This window comes from Alosa sapidissima, chromosome 6 (assembly GCF_018492685.1).
Source record: "Alosa sapidissima isolate fAloSap1 chromosome 6, fAloSap1.pri, whole genome shotgun sequence".
In the NCBI taxonomy this organism is placed as follows: domain Eukaryota; kingdom Metazoa; phylum Chordata; class Actinopteri; order Clupeiformes; family Clupeidae; genus Alosa; species Alosa sapidissima.
Genome location: NC_055962.1, coordinates 39746095 through 39760661, shown reverse-complemented (window position 1 = coordinate 39760661; position 14567 = coordinate 39746095). Strand labels below are relative to the sequence as shown.

The following is a 14567-nucleotide window of genomic DNA, read 5'->3' as shown; positions in this document are numbered from 1 at the left end:
TTGTGCAGGCAGAGCGGTTGAGGTTGATGAACGTGTCCGAGTGGTTGCGTAATCGCTTACGGCCATACCACGCTGAGCACGCCCGCTCTCGTCTGATCTCGTAAGCTAAGCAGCGTCGGGACTGGTTAGTACTTGGATGGGAGCCCAGCAGTGTTTTTCCTACTGCTGGGCGGGCAAGTTTGCGTAGGTCCACATGGACCAAACATTTCAACACCGGTGTTTGACGCCACAAAAAGGATTATTGGAAATGAATGAAACAAAGGACATTGCAGGAAATAATTCAAGAAAAATCACTAACGATATACATAAAATTATAAAAATTCGAGCAAGGAAACAATGACTGAACGAAACGGAATGACTAAGACTGGAACAATAGAACATGTGAGTAAAGAGAAACAATGACTGAACAAAATGGAATGACTAAGACTGGAACAATAGAACATGTGAGTAAAGAGAAACATACAGAAGCTACAAACAACATGAATAATGAAATAGATAGATAGATACTTTATTGATCCCCAGGGGAAATTCAAATGGTTGATGGACTAATGAGAGGTGATGGATTTACAATGGTGGAAAGAGGAAAAAAGAAGTCTAAGCAAGAGATGAAAATGAACCAGTTTTGAATGATAATGAAGATAAACAGATGGATAATATGGTGGAAAGTGAAAGCAGTTTTACAAAGGCTAAAACTGTTGTTGGAAAGAAGGTGAATGAAATGAGAGAAAGACATAAAGTGGAATACAAACGTGAATGGACTGTTTTAATGGACTGCTGAACGTCAGCAAGACCAAAGAGATTGTTGTTGACTTCCGGAGAGGTCACACCCAACACCTGCCACTGACCATCGACGGTGCTGTGGTGGAGAGAGCGAGCAGCACCAAATTGCTGGGGGTGCACATCAGTGAAGACCTCTCCTGGACCACCAACACTGCATCACTGGCGAAGAGAGCTCGGCGCCGCCTGTACTTCCTGCGGAAACTCAGGCGAGCAAGTGCTCCACCAGCCATCATGACCACATTCTACCGAGGCACCATCGAGAGCATCCTCTCCAGCTGTATCGCTGTGTGGGGCGGAAGCTGCACTGAATACAACAGGAAAGCCCTGCAGCGCATAGTGAACACAGCTGGAAGGATCATTGGTGCTTCACTCCCCTCCCTGAAGGACATTTACACCACCCACCTCACCCGCAAGGCGACCAAAATTGTGAGTGATGCAAGTCACCCCGCTCACAATCTGTTTGATCTACTGCCCTCTGGGAAGAGGTACAGAAGCCTGCGCTCCCGCACTACCAGACTCACCGACAGCTTCATACACCAAGCTGTAAGGATGCTGAACTCTCTCCCTCCTCTCCCCCCTCCACCCTCAGCTACATAACATCCTGGACATTGGACCCACAATGGCCGCCTGCACTACTCCACTTGCACACTTGCACACTTGTACACTTTACAACTTGGTGTTGTTGTCCTGAAAACACAACACTTCTGCTGCTCTTACATAACTTGCACCACTATGCCACTTTCTTTATTACTTAGGTCAAACAGAACTACCCAAGCCTTTTATTGGCCTGACTTTGCACTAGTATTTTATTGACTGTCTATGCACAATTTCAACCAAATTTTGCTGCTCTTATTTTGTTCATTATTATATGTGCCCTCTTATTTACTTATTTACTTACTTTTTTGTTTACTTGAATGTTATGTTTGTCTGTGGACTTAAATTGGAAAAATATGTCTTGTCTTAACCGTGGGATAGTGAGAAACGTAATTTCGATCTCTTTGTATGTCTGGAACATGTGAAGAAATTGACAATAAAGCTGACTTTGACTTTGACTATAATGATATAGAGAGCAGATATACCCAGTATGATATAGAGATCAGATATAATGATATAGAGATCAGACATACCCAGTATAATGATATAGAGAGCAGATATACCCAGTATGATATAGAGATCAGATATAATGGTATAGAGATCAGACATACCCAGTATAATGTAGAGATCAGATATAATGATATAGAGATCAGACATACCCAGTATAATGTAGACATCAGATATAATGATATAGAGATGAGATATACCCAGTATAATGATGACGGTCACCAAGTGTTTTCCATTCCTCTCCACTGAGGATAATGATGTTTGGCCTGTAAAAATAGATAACCTGTATACCTATAGTAGAATTAATGTGCACATTTTACTCTCTGTCCACCATGACACAGGGAGCAGGCCGGGTCAGGTACAGGTCCCCCTGCTGTAAAAATATAAACTTTGGCCTACAGTTTTTCTCAGTCGCTTTAGTGCATTTCTCAAATCATCATTAACATTTGCATAACAGTTAGTGCATTTCTCAATACAATTAGTGCAAAACACCTGCAAAAGTGTGTATCTTGCTCAAAATGCTTAGTCTATGTTTCAAAGGCAAGTATTTAAACCAATTAAACTGTCAGTGTAATCAAAATGACAAGCCCTTATGCCATTGTTTATGTCAAAATAGTCAAACTGCTTTGTCTTGTTGTCAATATGACAGTTTACTCTGCAAGTATTTTCTAATGAACAATGCAGCACTAATTATATGTGGCATAGCTATTTCAAAACTAGTTACACATTCTTGTGTGTGGAGGGGATTGATTGCAAGAGGGCGGATATGATAACCCTATTGACAGACATTATACTGTGACTTTACTGTGAAGAAAACAAAGGCTTTTACATACAGCCTTATGACCAGTATGACCAGTGAAACCTCATTATGACCAGTATGACCAAATGACCAGTAAAACCATAGACTACAGTCTATGAGTAATCACCCCTAAATCACAGAGTTTCCGCATGGGAAAGCATTTATTCTCTTCATTCTGATGAAAGCATGATCTGAACCTGATTTGGTAATACATAGGTGCAGTCAATACATGTTTCTTTTCATGCATACAGCAGTGACATGTGGTTTATAAACTACACGGTTAATAGCCAGGAATATAACTGTGCTCATTCCACTCTGGCCTGTGTGTCTAAGATGTGTTCAATTATGACCACTTTAGCCTGTGTGTCTGAGATGTGTTTCTGAATGACCACTCTAGCCATTAAACAAAAGCAGTTGTCTTTATTTCTGGGTGATGGGGAAAGAGTTTTGGTCCATCAGTTCTCCGACCCGTTCTTGTAAAATCTGCACTACTTCAGCCAAGATGAAGACATGGGTGTCGTCCAGATCTTGAATAATGAACTTTTTCCCAAGCGCTGATGTTTCATCTAGATACAGGAGAAACTGCTTCATGGCTGGGTCACTGTTGGAGAAAGAAACATAAGTGAACAATACTATAAAAAAAACAGACCGAAACCCCCCAACAGCTAGGCCAGTCAGTGCATTTCTTGATTAGAATTGCAGTTAGTGTGAGGTGCTAGCCTGGGAAATCCAGATTAACCTGTTAGCGAATTTGAATTCACAATAGCGATAGATAGATAGATAGATAGATAGATAGATAATTGATCCCCAAGGGGAAATTCAAGAAGCTAGGGTTAGGTTAGGGAGCTAATCCAGTATGGGGCGGGCTTAACATGATGAGACAGAGCAGTGCATCCAATGGCTGCGCTGATGGCGACAGGGTTAAACAGATATGGACGTGCATTTTCTTTGGAATTGAGTAAACAACTGCATTTAGAACCTTTGTTTACAAGATGTGATTGCTGCACTTCTGAAAAAACGATTTGGAAAAAGTTTGCGTTTATTAAAGTTTCATTTTACTGCTTTAGTTACACCCCAGTACATTTTATGTTAATAAAGCCTTTCCAGACCCTCTCAATCCCACCTGTGATGTGGTCTGGGGGTCAACAAGGCTCAAAATTTCACGTGGGGCAATGCCTCGAACGTTGCCTATTTACATCTCCTTATTTGGCCATGTGGCTAGTTAGCAGTATTTCCTTTAACGATGTATCTTAATGACGTATGGACACTTTATAATAACTACACACAATTCATCATTTATTAAGCATTTGTAAACTATTAGTTAATGGTTTGTTCATCATTTGTAAATTGTGTTCATCATTTGTTAAACCCATCTCAATAAATATGTTTGCATATAGATGTTTTATACTTAATAAATAATGCAACAACCATTTAGACATGAAATAAATTTCCCATTAGGCATCCTCCTTCATATGACACCACCCGTGAAAAAATCCGTCAAAAAAAATATTCAATTTAAAAGTCTGTAGCCTATAATGCAGAATATGCATTAACAATTCCATGGGAGAAAATGGGCCAAAGTAGTCATTCACTTTAGGCCTATTTTCAGCACTGAAATTGTTCCCTCTCGCTCAAACCTACTTTGGCATGGGATCAATAAAGTATCTATCTATCTATCTATCTATCTATCTATCTATCTATCTATCTATCTATCTAAACTAATTTGGCATGGGATCAATAAAGTATCTATCTATCTATCTATACTAATTTGGCATGGTATCAATAAACTAATTTGGCATGGGATCAATAAAGTATCTATCTATCTATCTATCTATCTATCTATCTATCTAAACTAATTTGGCATGGGATCAATAAAGTATCTATCTATCTATCTATCTATCTATCTATACTAATTTGGCATGGGATCAATAAAGTATCTATCTATCCATCTAAACTAATTTGGCATGGGATCAATAAAGTATCTATCTATCTATCTATCTATCTATCTATCTATACTAATTTGGCATGGTATCAATAAACTAATTTGGCATGGGGTCAATAAAGTATCTATCTATCTATCTATCTAAACTAATTTGGCATGGGATCAACAAAGTATCTATCTATACTAATTTGGCATGGGATCAATAAAGTATCTATCTATCTATCTATCTATCTATCTATCTATCTATCTATACTAATTTGGCATGGGATCAATAAAGTATCTATCTATCCATCTAAACTAATTTGGCATGGGATCAATAAAGTATCGATCTATCTAAACTAATTTGGCATGGGATCAATAATCTATCTATCTATCCTAATTTGGCATGGGATCAATAATCTATCTATCTATCTATCTATCTAAATTAATTTGGGACGTTTCACCACCAATTTCCAGGACCAATCTCAGTGCTGAAAGGCGGCCTAATCTGCAATAGAGTATTAAGTGTATTTTTTGGGCTTTTTTTTATGCCTTTAATCAGATAGGATAGTGGAGATTGACAGGAAGTGAGTGGGAGAGAGAGTCGGGGTGGGACGGTGCGGGAATCGAACCCGGGTCGCCGGCGTACGGTGCAGGTGCCCCAGCCAGTCGCGCCACTGCTGGGACCAAGAGTATTAAGACTTTTGTATGGTATTAAGACTATGGACTTTTGTATGGTATAAGACTATGGACTTTTAAATTGAAATGTTTGCCCATTTTCTCCAATGAATCCATGGGTGGCGTCATATGAAAGACGAGTCTCTAATATGTGAAATTTCCCACGCCAAATTAGTTTTGAGCCATCGGATGCAGTTTGAAATCATGCGTCAAAGACAAGTTGCCAGCCCCCCTCAAACAAGTGCAATATCTACTGATTTATTTCATAAAAGGCATCATTTATCAAAGGATTCAACAATGGAGTCACTAGAAAAAAAATATCTAAAGGTATAAGTGTCTGCTACTGCTTGGCTGGCGAATGACACAGCCCCCTGGTGGTAAATAATTGCAATATTTAAGGTGGAATCTAAACTTAAAGCAACACCAAAAGAACTTTTCCTCTGTCGCACGCACGCTATTTGTTTATCCAACAGCTTTGTAAATAACGATGTCCATAGACAAGGTAGAATATGTTGCATGATATTATGAAAGTAGGCTACGATGTATTGCGACATCATGCAAGTCAAATTTGTAGTTTCTCATGTCTCATTCTCATTCGAACTACTGATCCGCTACCCGATCTGGCAAACTTACATAGTGCGGTTATAGCCGATAGAGGGCCGCGAAGTGAATGCAGAAGTGCCGTTCACCCTGTTACGAGTTGATGAACCACGGAAACAATTTTGGAAACATTATTTTAAGGTACAAAAAAACTCTTTGGTGTTGCTTTAAAGGGGTGGTTCAGGATTTTGGACATAGGACCTCATATCCAAGTTAGCAAGTCTGATATTTATCAGTGGAGACCGTTTTTAACAAGTTTCCTCCCGTCCTTCAAGTTGCTGAGTTCGCAGGTGCTAGGCTAGCACAAGTCATCAGTATGTGTTACCCTGCCACTAAAAACAGTCTTACCCACTCCACAGTACACACGAGGCAAATAAATTATAACTCCACTGCACACAAGGCCCTTTCAGAAAACCGCCATTTACCGATGTATGGCTCTAATTGACTTCCATTCAACACATGTAAACAAAACGTCAATTATGTGCTCAAACTAATGCCGCGGACTTATGCCAGTAACCATTTCACTTTGATAATAAACTACATTTTGGTACAACATATACAGCAAGAATAACAAAATTTGGCTCAAGCTACGTGGAGAAGTCTTGAGAGTAAGAAAATGGCCACTGCGCCATTCCCCCTTGTCCATGTGTCACGTATAACAGGTCACCTTGGCGGCCGTTATCCTTTACATGTCAGAGTAATTACATTCAAAAATGTACCTTCATATTACACCACAATTTATAAAGGAACGGATTTATCAGATGGATTACACAAATAATTAGTAAGAAAAAACAAGATTTCTACCATAATTTCTTGTAAAATTAAACATTCCATGGCGCTATTGCGCTGCACAGCCACCAGATGACGCCATTTCACTGCTTACTTTTACATCCAAAAAAGGCCCGAAGTGCAGTATGCCGTAGTGATGGGACATTTGACACTGAGGCACTGAAGCTTGTATCAATCCCGTGAAGCAAATTGTTTGGACACAGTGTGTTGAAGCTTGTATCAAACTGGCATAAGCACGTGACTGGTGACGTCCGAAGCTTCAAACGTCACTGAAGGGTTTTGCTGGATTCGAATGTTTGCTGCTGCCCTGACACCCAACAGGAGCAACACTGCGGTGTTCTCTATAGCCTACTGCTCTAATTTAACAAAACCTGTGTCTTAGTTACTCAGCAATCATTGTTGCTAAAGAACTTTTCAAAGTTTTTAAGTAAAATTTCAAATATGTTTTGTTGTTGCATAAGCCTAATAAAAATCCCTCATAAAGTGCCATATGCATGTGTCCATTCTGTCTTTCATGTTCATGTTGTAAGCTTCGTTCGGCTGTGTCGAATTCATAGCCGCTGTCATTTCTGCTGACCACCAGATGTCCCTGTGTTGTCTTTGATGCTTTGGATCATTTTGCAATACAATCAGGAAGAAGCTTCAAAAGAGTCACAAGGCTTTGTTCGACCATCACTAGTGGGCAGCCGTGGCCTACTGGTTAGCGCTTCGGACTTGTAACCGGAGGATTGCCGGTTCGAACCCCGACCAGTAGGCACGGCTGAAGTGCCCTTGAGCAAGGCACCTAACCCCTCACTGCTCCCCGAGCGCCGCTGTTGATGCAGGCAGCTCACTGCGCCGGGATTAGTGTGTGCTTCACCTCACTGTGTGCTGAGTGTGTTTCACTAATTCACAGATTCACTTATACTTATACACTACCAGGCTGTACTAAGCGATTGTATATGCTCATATAGACGCCAAGAGTTCATGGGGCACTAACCTTGTTTTGAGATAAATGCCTTTTATTCGCGATCTCTTGGATAAGTACTTCATTACCAACAATCCTGAACAATCCCACAGTGATGCCTCTGATTGGTGGAAAGGCCATTATGGTCATAGCAGAGAATGGTCATAGTTTGAAACTTTCTCAGCGAAAATTATTGACAAAGATGGCGGAGTATTTTACTGCCTATGGCGAAAATCTTAATGTGATTAAAAACTTTCTTGACGAATATTGGTACTTGTATCAACAAGGATTGTGGTTTATACATCACACGAACTTAGTCAGGGCCAATACACTATCAAATAGACCACTGTAAATGTTAGTTCAAACACTCAAACTTTTCAGGTAGCCGACAGGCTAACCTTTAGCATTTCCAACATTGTATGTCATTACATAATGCAGCTAACATTAGCCTACATGGTGCAACACAGGTATGAAATATATTATGTTTTAGTCAGTGTCCAAAGGGGTGAAAGCCACTTTAAATCAGGTCACATTATTGACTGTTGTGTGTCCGAGCATGTGGGTTCAGCTTGTGGGTTTTGTAAGGGCCAGCATGAGGGACAAGACCTACAAAGTTGTAGTGAGTTAAGCAGGGAGGTTGGCAACGTTAATGCTGCTAGTTAACATTAGCTAGGCTACTGTAGCCTTCATACTGTATGATTCATATCAATCATTAACCTAGGAATACTTCTTTGTGCATTTAATGAACATTTTGTGTAATAATTCACAGCAAATTAATAAACTGAATAGTAGTCCAAGAGCAGACCATGCACCGGTCCATGCATCAGCCCGACTGAGCAGTGGGGACAGCATAGGATGACAGTCAGGTACGAAGCACTGCACCATGTTTCTAACGTTAACCGCTTCACACACACACACGATTCTCTTCGTTTTTTCACTCGAGATGATATGTTGTATGCTTATGAGTTATGCCGTAGCTGGTTAGCCTAAGACATGCTGTAAAACTCTTTAAATACGGATTTTTCCAAATGTCAATGGGACAAATGAATGGGAATCTTACATCCGGCACCTAACCGCATTCTGGCTGTGAGCGGGACTGTGCAGCTCTATTCACCCGGTGGCCAGAACGAGGCTACAGGGTACACTTGCCATTACACCTCAGTCCAGCAGATGGTGGTAATGGACTCAGTGTTCTTCTTCAGTGAGTTTTTTGGCAGTTTGCAAACAGAGTGCATTACCACCATCTGCTGGACTGAGGTGTAATGGCAAGTGTACCCTGTAGCCTCGTTCTGGCCGCTGGGTGAATAAGGCAAATTATTTGTGTAATCCATCTGATATTGTTTTTCTTTTAAAACTTTATAAATTGTGGTGTATCATTACTTTGGCCAGCAGCCTTGTCTTAGCTGAATTACTGAAGCTAAGCAGTGGGGTATACTACGGATACCTTGTCTTATACTACGAAGCATGTTAGACATATCTAGGCTATGTAGACATATTGTGGCTTCACAAAGCCTTGACTCAGGAGTATACATTAAGTGATACTACGATAGCAGTTATGTGATATATTTGTCAAACTAGGCTTTCAGCTCAGATCTGTGTGTGTTCTCGGTGTTGGGATGACGTTGGCCAATCGTGAAACGTGGAGACGCACAAGACCGCCTCTTTTTAAAAACAATTACTTCCGCATTCATGAACGATAGCTTAATCTACACTGCGGTCATTTTTTGTGTCTAACCTATAACATCAAATAAATCAATTGTCATCAGTTGTTGTATGGTATGCACGTCCATAGTGGGATATTTGCACGCACAGCGCGATTAAAGCGCATTCGAGATCCAAAATGTTACTAGATGCGGAGCTCCACCTGTAAGATATATGACAGAATCCTACACGTGAGATAACTTCGTTTTTAAGACAATTGATTGGTCAGTGGGCGGTAGATTACACGATTTGAGCTATAACTTAGCACATAACCTCCTCCCGACCAGGTTTGGTTGACAGCATAAGATACCATGGTGATATAGCGACACTAAAACAGATCCACTTTCGTGTCACAGCATACCCTGGCTTTGAGCGCAACATACCTCGCTAAGAAGTAGATTAGTTTTGGAATGTAATTACTCTGACATTTGACATTGAACAAAAAATTGTGTCATTATTCTTACTGTACTCTACCGTTTTTTAAATTGTCCTGAAATTGTTGAGAATTCCTTTAAAAAAACTGTTGTTAGTCGCTTTGGCTAAAAATGCTAACCTGACCCTAGCCAGATGAATTTCGCTCCGCCTAGCTCCACTCATCCATCTGGAACCGATCCATTGAAGTGTTGCTTCAGAAGGCTGGGCCTAATCAAAAAATGCTTGCATATGATTGAATAAGCCACTTGTCCGTCATCTATTGACGTGCTACTTCAACCACTCACATCGAAGCCAACCCATGACGCTAATAACAGTGTCACAGTCGCTTCTACGCTATGTCACATCTATGAAACTCCCACCCTGCGTCCTGATTGACTGAACCATAAAGTCGGTTGCAGAAATCACTCTCAATGGAAGAGGTCCCAGATGGATGTGAGTGAAGCTAGGCAGAGCTAAGCGGAACGAAATTCATCTGGCTAGGGTCAGGTTATAAAAATGCGTCAGCCAAATGTAATGTAATGTAATAAATTTAAACAATGGGCAGTCTTAGGGGCTGACACTTTGCATACAATTTCAACCTTCAAAGTGAAATGGTTGCTGGCATAACTCAGCGGCTAGTTTAAGTACATAATTGACGTTTTGTTTACATGTGTTGAATGGAAGTCAATGTGAGCCGTAAATCGGTAAATACCGGTGACCAAATAATATTTTGCCAGATAGCGAGACGGCACTTAATTCTGAACGATGCACTAACATTTTTACTCAGATTTTATCACTTAATGCCACGGATATATTATTAAATGTATGGCTGGTTGTAATAACGTTAACGTTGATGTGAAACCACGTAAAATCGCCATTAGAAAGGATTTCATACGCAACCTTGCATCTCAAAAAACCCAGCAATGTCTCCTACAGTTCTTAATGAGGTAACGTTACCATTCCACAAGAACTCCTTTCAACACATTGACCATTTTCACCACGATGTTCTCTCTGAAAAGTGTGGTTACCTGAAGGGAAAAATGTTTTAAAAAATTAGGAAATGCTATCTCGTAATATTCAAGAGAATCCGGGTGCGTAATGTGGCTAAAGCAATTGCAATAACGTCAGCTAAATCACCATACGAACACCGAATTTCATGGTGCGTAGATAATTCGTAGCAAAAATATTTTAAAAACATCATGATCGTGACCTTTTTTCCATACACAGTTTTTCATTGGCAGTGTAACATTTTTGATGATTAGATGACCAACTCACAGTGCAGGCGAAACAGTCGAGTAGAGGCAGAGACGCTCTGGTAGAGTAGTGCAGTACCGGGGTAAACAGCAGGGTGTTCAGAGAAAGGGTCGTGTAAAACATACGACCGAATAGCATTGGTTCCTACAAGAGTGAGCAAGCTCCCGACGAAAGCAAGGGCGTAGGTTTGCATAATATATCCATCCATACCAATAGCTCATTCATATTATGTTGAACCAGAAGTGTTTAGTACCCAAAAGTTTTATTGCAGAAATTTAATTTATAGGCCTAGTGAATGGAATTCAACTTGGTTGCTAAAAGTTGCACTTTGGGCAATTTGCATAGTTTGCATGATAAGATCATTAAGACGAAACACTACAGGTGAATAGTGTAAATATTTTAAATTATAGCTATCACCATGAAACTTTCTCAGTTGATTACTTTGTATTGCATGTTTTTCTATTTTAATGTTTAAATATGCAAATTAGGCCCTCTCATTAAATATGCACTCATTTGCAAATATTTTAAAAACAAAAATCAGATCATGTCACTTTTAAATATTAGTTTAAAAGTGACATGGTCTTATAGGCCTGGGCGATATGGCTGAGAAGTAGATCACGATATTACTTGATCATATTGATTGATATCGATAACTATTGATAATTTGATGACATAAAAAAAATAAGAAAAAACATGCTGAATTAAAACATTTCTGTTAATCACTTAATATAACATTCCACTGTTCTTCAATTATCTATAAAGGAGAAAACTCCAGTGTCGACACAACAATGAAAAACACACAAATACTGCAAATAAGTACAGAGCCGCGTTTGTCCAAATCCCGTTGCTAGATTCGGTGGTGCAGTCTCTTATCAATATACATGTTTATATATATATATATAAAGTTATTGTTTGATTGACCAGGCTATGGTATTAGATATTTAGCTTTTACTTTGCATTTCACTGTCACTTGCTATACTCTCCACTTGATCACTTTACTTTTCCACTGTGAAGTACAATACAATTACATGTTGGCCAGACTATATTAAGGAGAATAGCAATAATAAATAATAAACAACAATGTCAATTCAATCAATAATATAAAAACAATCCCTGCTGAAAAAAACAGCCTGACCAGCTAAAGGTGGTTTGCTGGTTGACCAGCTTGTTTGACCACCCTATGATGGTTGACCTGCTAGACCAGCAAAACTCTTGCATACCTTCAGCTGGTTTTCCCAGCTTATGATGGTAATTCAACTGGTTTTGCTTGTCGTACCACCTCAAGCTGGTCATTTTAGCTGGTGTTGCTGGTCTATAGTGCTGGTTTAACTGGCCATGCCAGCTTATGTTGGTCATTCTAGCAAACCAGCATGACCATCTTACACCAACAATGTCAAGCTTGACAGACTGGTCACCAGCATGACCAGCTTCCTCAGATGGTCACGCCAGCATATCCAGCTGGTGGCCTAACCAGCTACACCAGCAAAGACCAGCTAAAACCAGCTAGCTAGCTAGTTATTTCAGCAGGGATGGTAAGATGTTGCATGTTGAACAGATATGCCTTTAGACCAGTGTTTCCCAAAGACTGGGTCGCGACCAGTGTTGTATAAAGTACTAGAAAGCAATACTTGAGTAAAAGTACAAGTATCGTACTAGAAAAAGACTTTGGTAGAAGTGAAAGTTACCTTTTAGAATATTATGTTAGTAAAAGTCTTAAAGTATCTGATATATACTGTACTTAAGTATCAAAAGTAATTTTCTGATATTTAATGTACTTAAGTATTTGAAGTAAAAGTAAAAAGTAAAAAGCAAGCGGTTTTATTTTGAACTTTTATTGTGAACTTTATTTTGGCTTTCTTATAGTAAAGCATAAAGTATATTCATATTCCCATATCTTCTTAATCTCACTCATCAAACCAAAATCACATTCTTTTCTAGGAATTTTCAGGCACAATTCTCTTAAGTTCAAAGAACAAACAGCATATTTTTAGAGCTGACATCAAAGAAAAAAACTAACAGAAATTTCACTTTCGTATGAACTAACTAGTTTCAAGTAAAAATGAAAAATAAATAACTTATTTCTTTAAAAAAAAAAGACCTGCTGGTAGGGAGACCATTTTGGTCATGTGGTATGAGCATTTCTAGGGCTTACTCCCCAGGTCACCATCTCACTCTCACACACACACACACACAGGCCACCTATGTCCAGCAGCTACTAATATGCCAGTCATTAGTTGAAACTGAAAAGATGTCTGTTCATCTTCAAAAGAAGCTGGTTTTCAAAGTTGCCAGAATTCAGTGCCCGGGAGTTTCAGGCCCAAGACCGGCCCACCTTTTCCATAGTGGTGGAAATTGGATAAATGAAGCAACATTTCAGCTCTTACTATCCTGTAGTTTTTATTAGTACCATGGTTCAACAAATGTGTAAAGGTTAATAATTCACTTCAACTGAGAAGTTAACAAAAAATGTCCCACTATTCCACAAGTTAACAAAAACAGAAAGAAAGAAAGAAAGAAAGCCTTTGAAATGTAGCCTATCCCACTTCCACAAAGGGGCATATTGAACTAATGTTTAGGCTACATGTTTTTTGCATGGGTAGGCTATACTGTATACTATATTATTGTTGTTTGGTGATTTAGCCTACTCCTTTACTACACCCTCTTCTGAGCAAACAAGGCATATAGGTTTATCATGTAGGCTCTTTCTTACATTAAATAACTTTAATTTATCCTCTCTACTTGTCCCCGTATTTGAGAAAACTTTTTGGAAAAGACGGGCTATATGGACCCAACCAACTCTTTTTGGGAGGGGAGAACTCCCTCACGTAGGCTACAACCCATGCAGAGGCATTGCATTGGTGTCATGCACAGAATGCGGAACGTGTCCTACTTACTAAGATAGACTAATGTGACCAATGTCAATATTTTTTTCCTTGACGGGCCCAAAAGTGAAGCGGCCCACCGGGAACTCTCCCGATTACTCCCCGATTACTTACAGGCCTGATTCAGTCTTACTCTTCTTGGACTGAAGACAAGTCCTGCGATGCACTATTATTTATAGTTATTTTTATTTGCACTATCACCATGACCACTATCACCATGACACTCACTCACAGAGCACCTTACCTTACCTTTCTATGCACAGAGGCTCAGTCCCTGCCTCAGTCATGGCAAGCACCTCTTGATTAATCACCACTATGTGGATACTGCTTTTTAGAATTGATTTAGATCAAGTGTTAGTTAGTATAATTTGTATTTTAGTATATTTAGTATATTCTTTATCGTATACTGTCCTTATTGCTTAGTTGTGTTTTTATATTATATACTTTTAATTACTTTTTCTGCTGTTAGTAAATGTGTGTGTGTTGTCTGTATGCTACTGAGACCTTGAATTTCCCCTGGGGATCAATAAAGTATCTATCTATCTATCGATGCTAAATAGCCTTTCACAGGCCGCTGAGGCAGGTAGCGGGGTGTTCAGCTTCACAGAAGCTGCCAATGTACAGAAACATTTCTTGCAAATAGGTCACGGGTGTATGACGTTATCTTCACCACTACCCTGTTCACCTCTATCGTCGGGGTGG

At 39.6% G+C, this 14567-nt stretch overlaps 1 protein-coding gene across 1 annotated transcript; it reads right to left on the bottom strand.

The window, feature by feature from the left end:
- Nucleotides 1–3080: 3080 nt before the first annotated feature.
- Nucleotides 3081–11146, bottom strand: gtf2h5 (general transcription factor IIH, polypeptide 5). The gene is made up of 3 exons (XM_042096302.1): nt 11005–11146; nt 10687–10757; nt 3081–3281 (listed from the first exon to the last, which is right to left on the bottom strand). The coding sequence occupies exons 1-3, from the start codon at nt 11119–11121 to the stop codon at nt 3101–3103; spliced, it is 369 nt and encodes a 122-aa protein (XP_041952236.1). The 5' UTR covers nt 11122–11146; the 3' UTR covers nt 3081–3100.
- Between the last annotated feature and the right edge of the window lie 3421 nt (nt 11147–14567).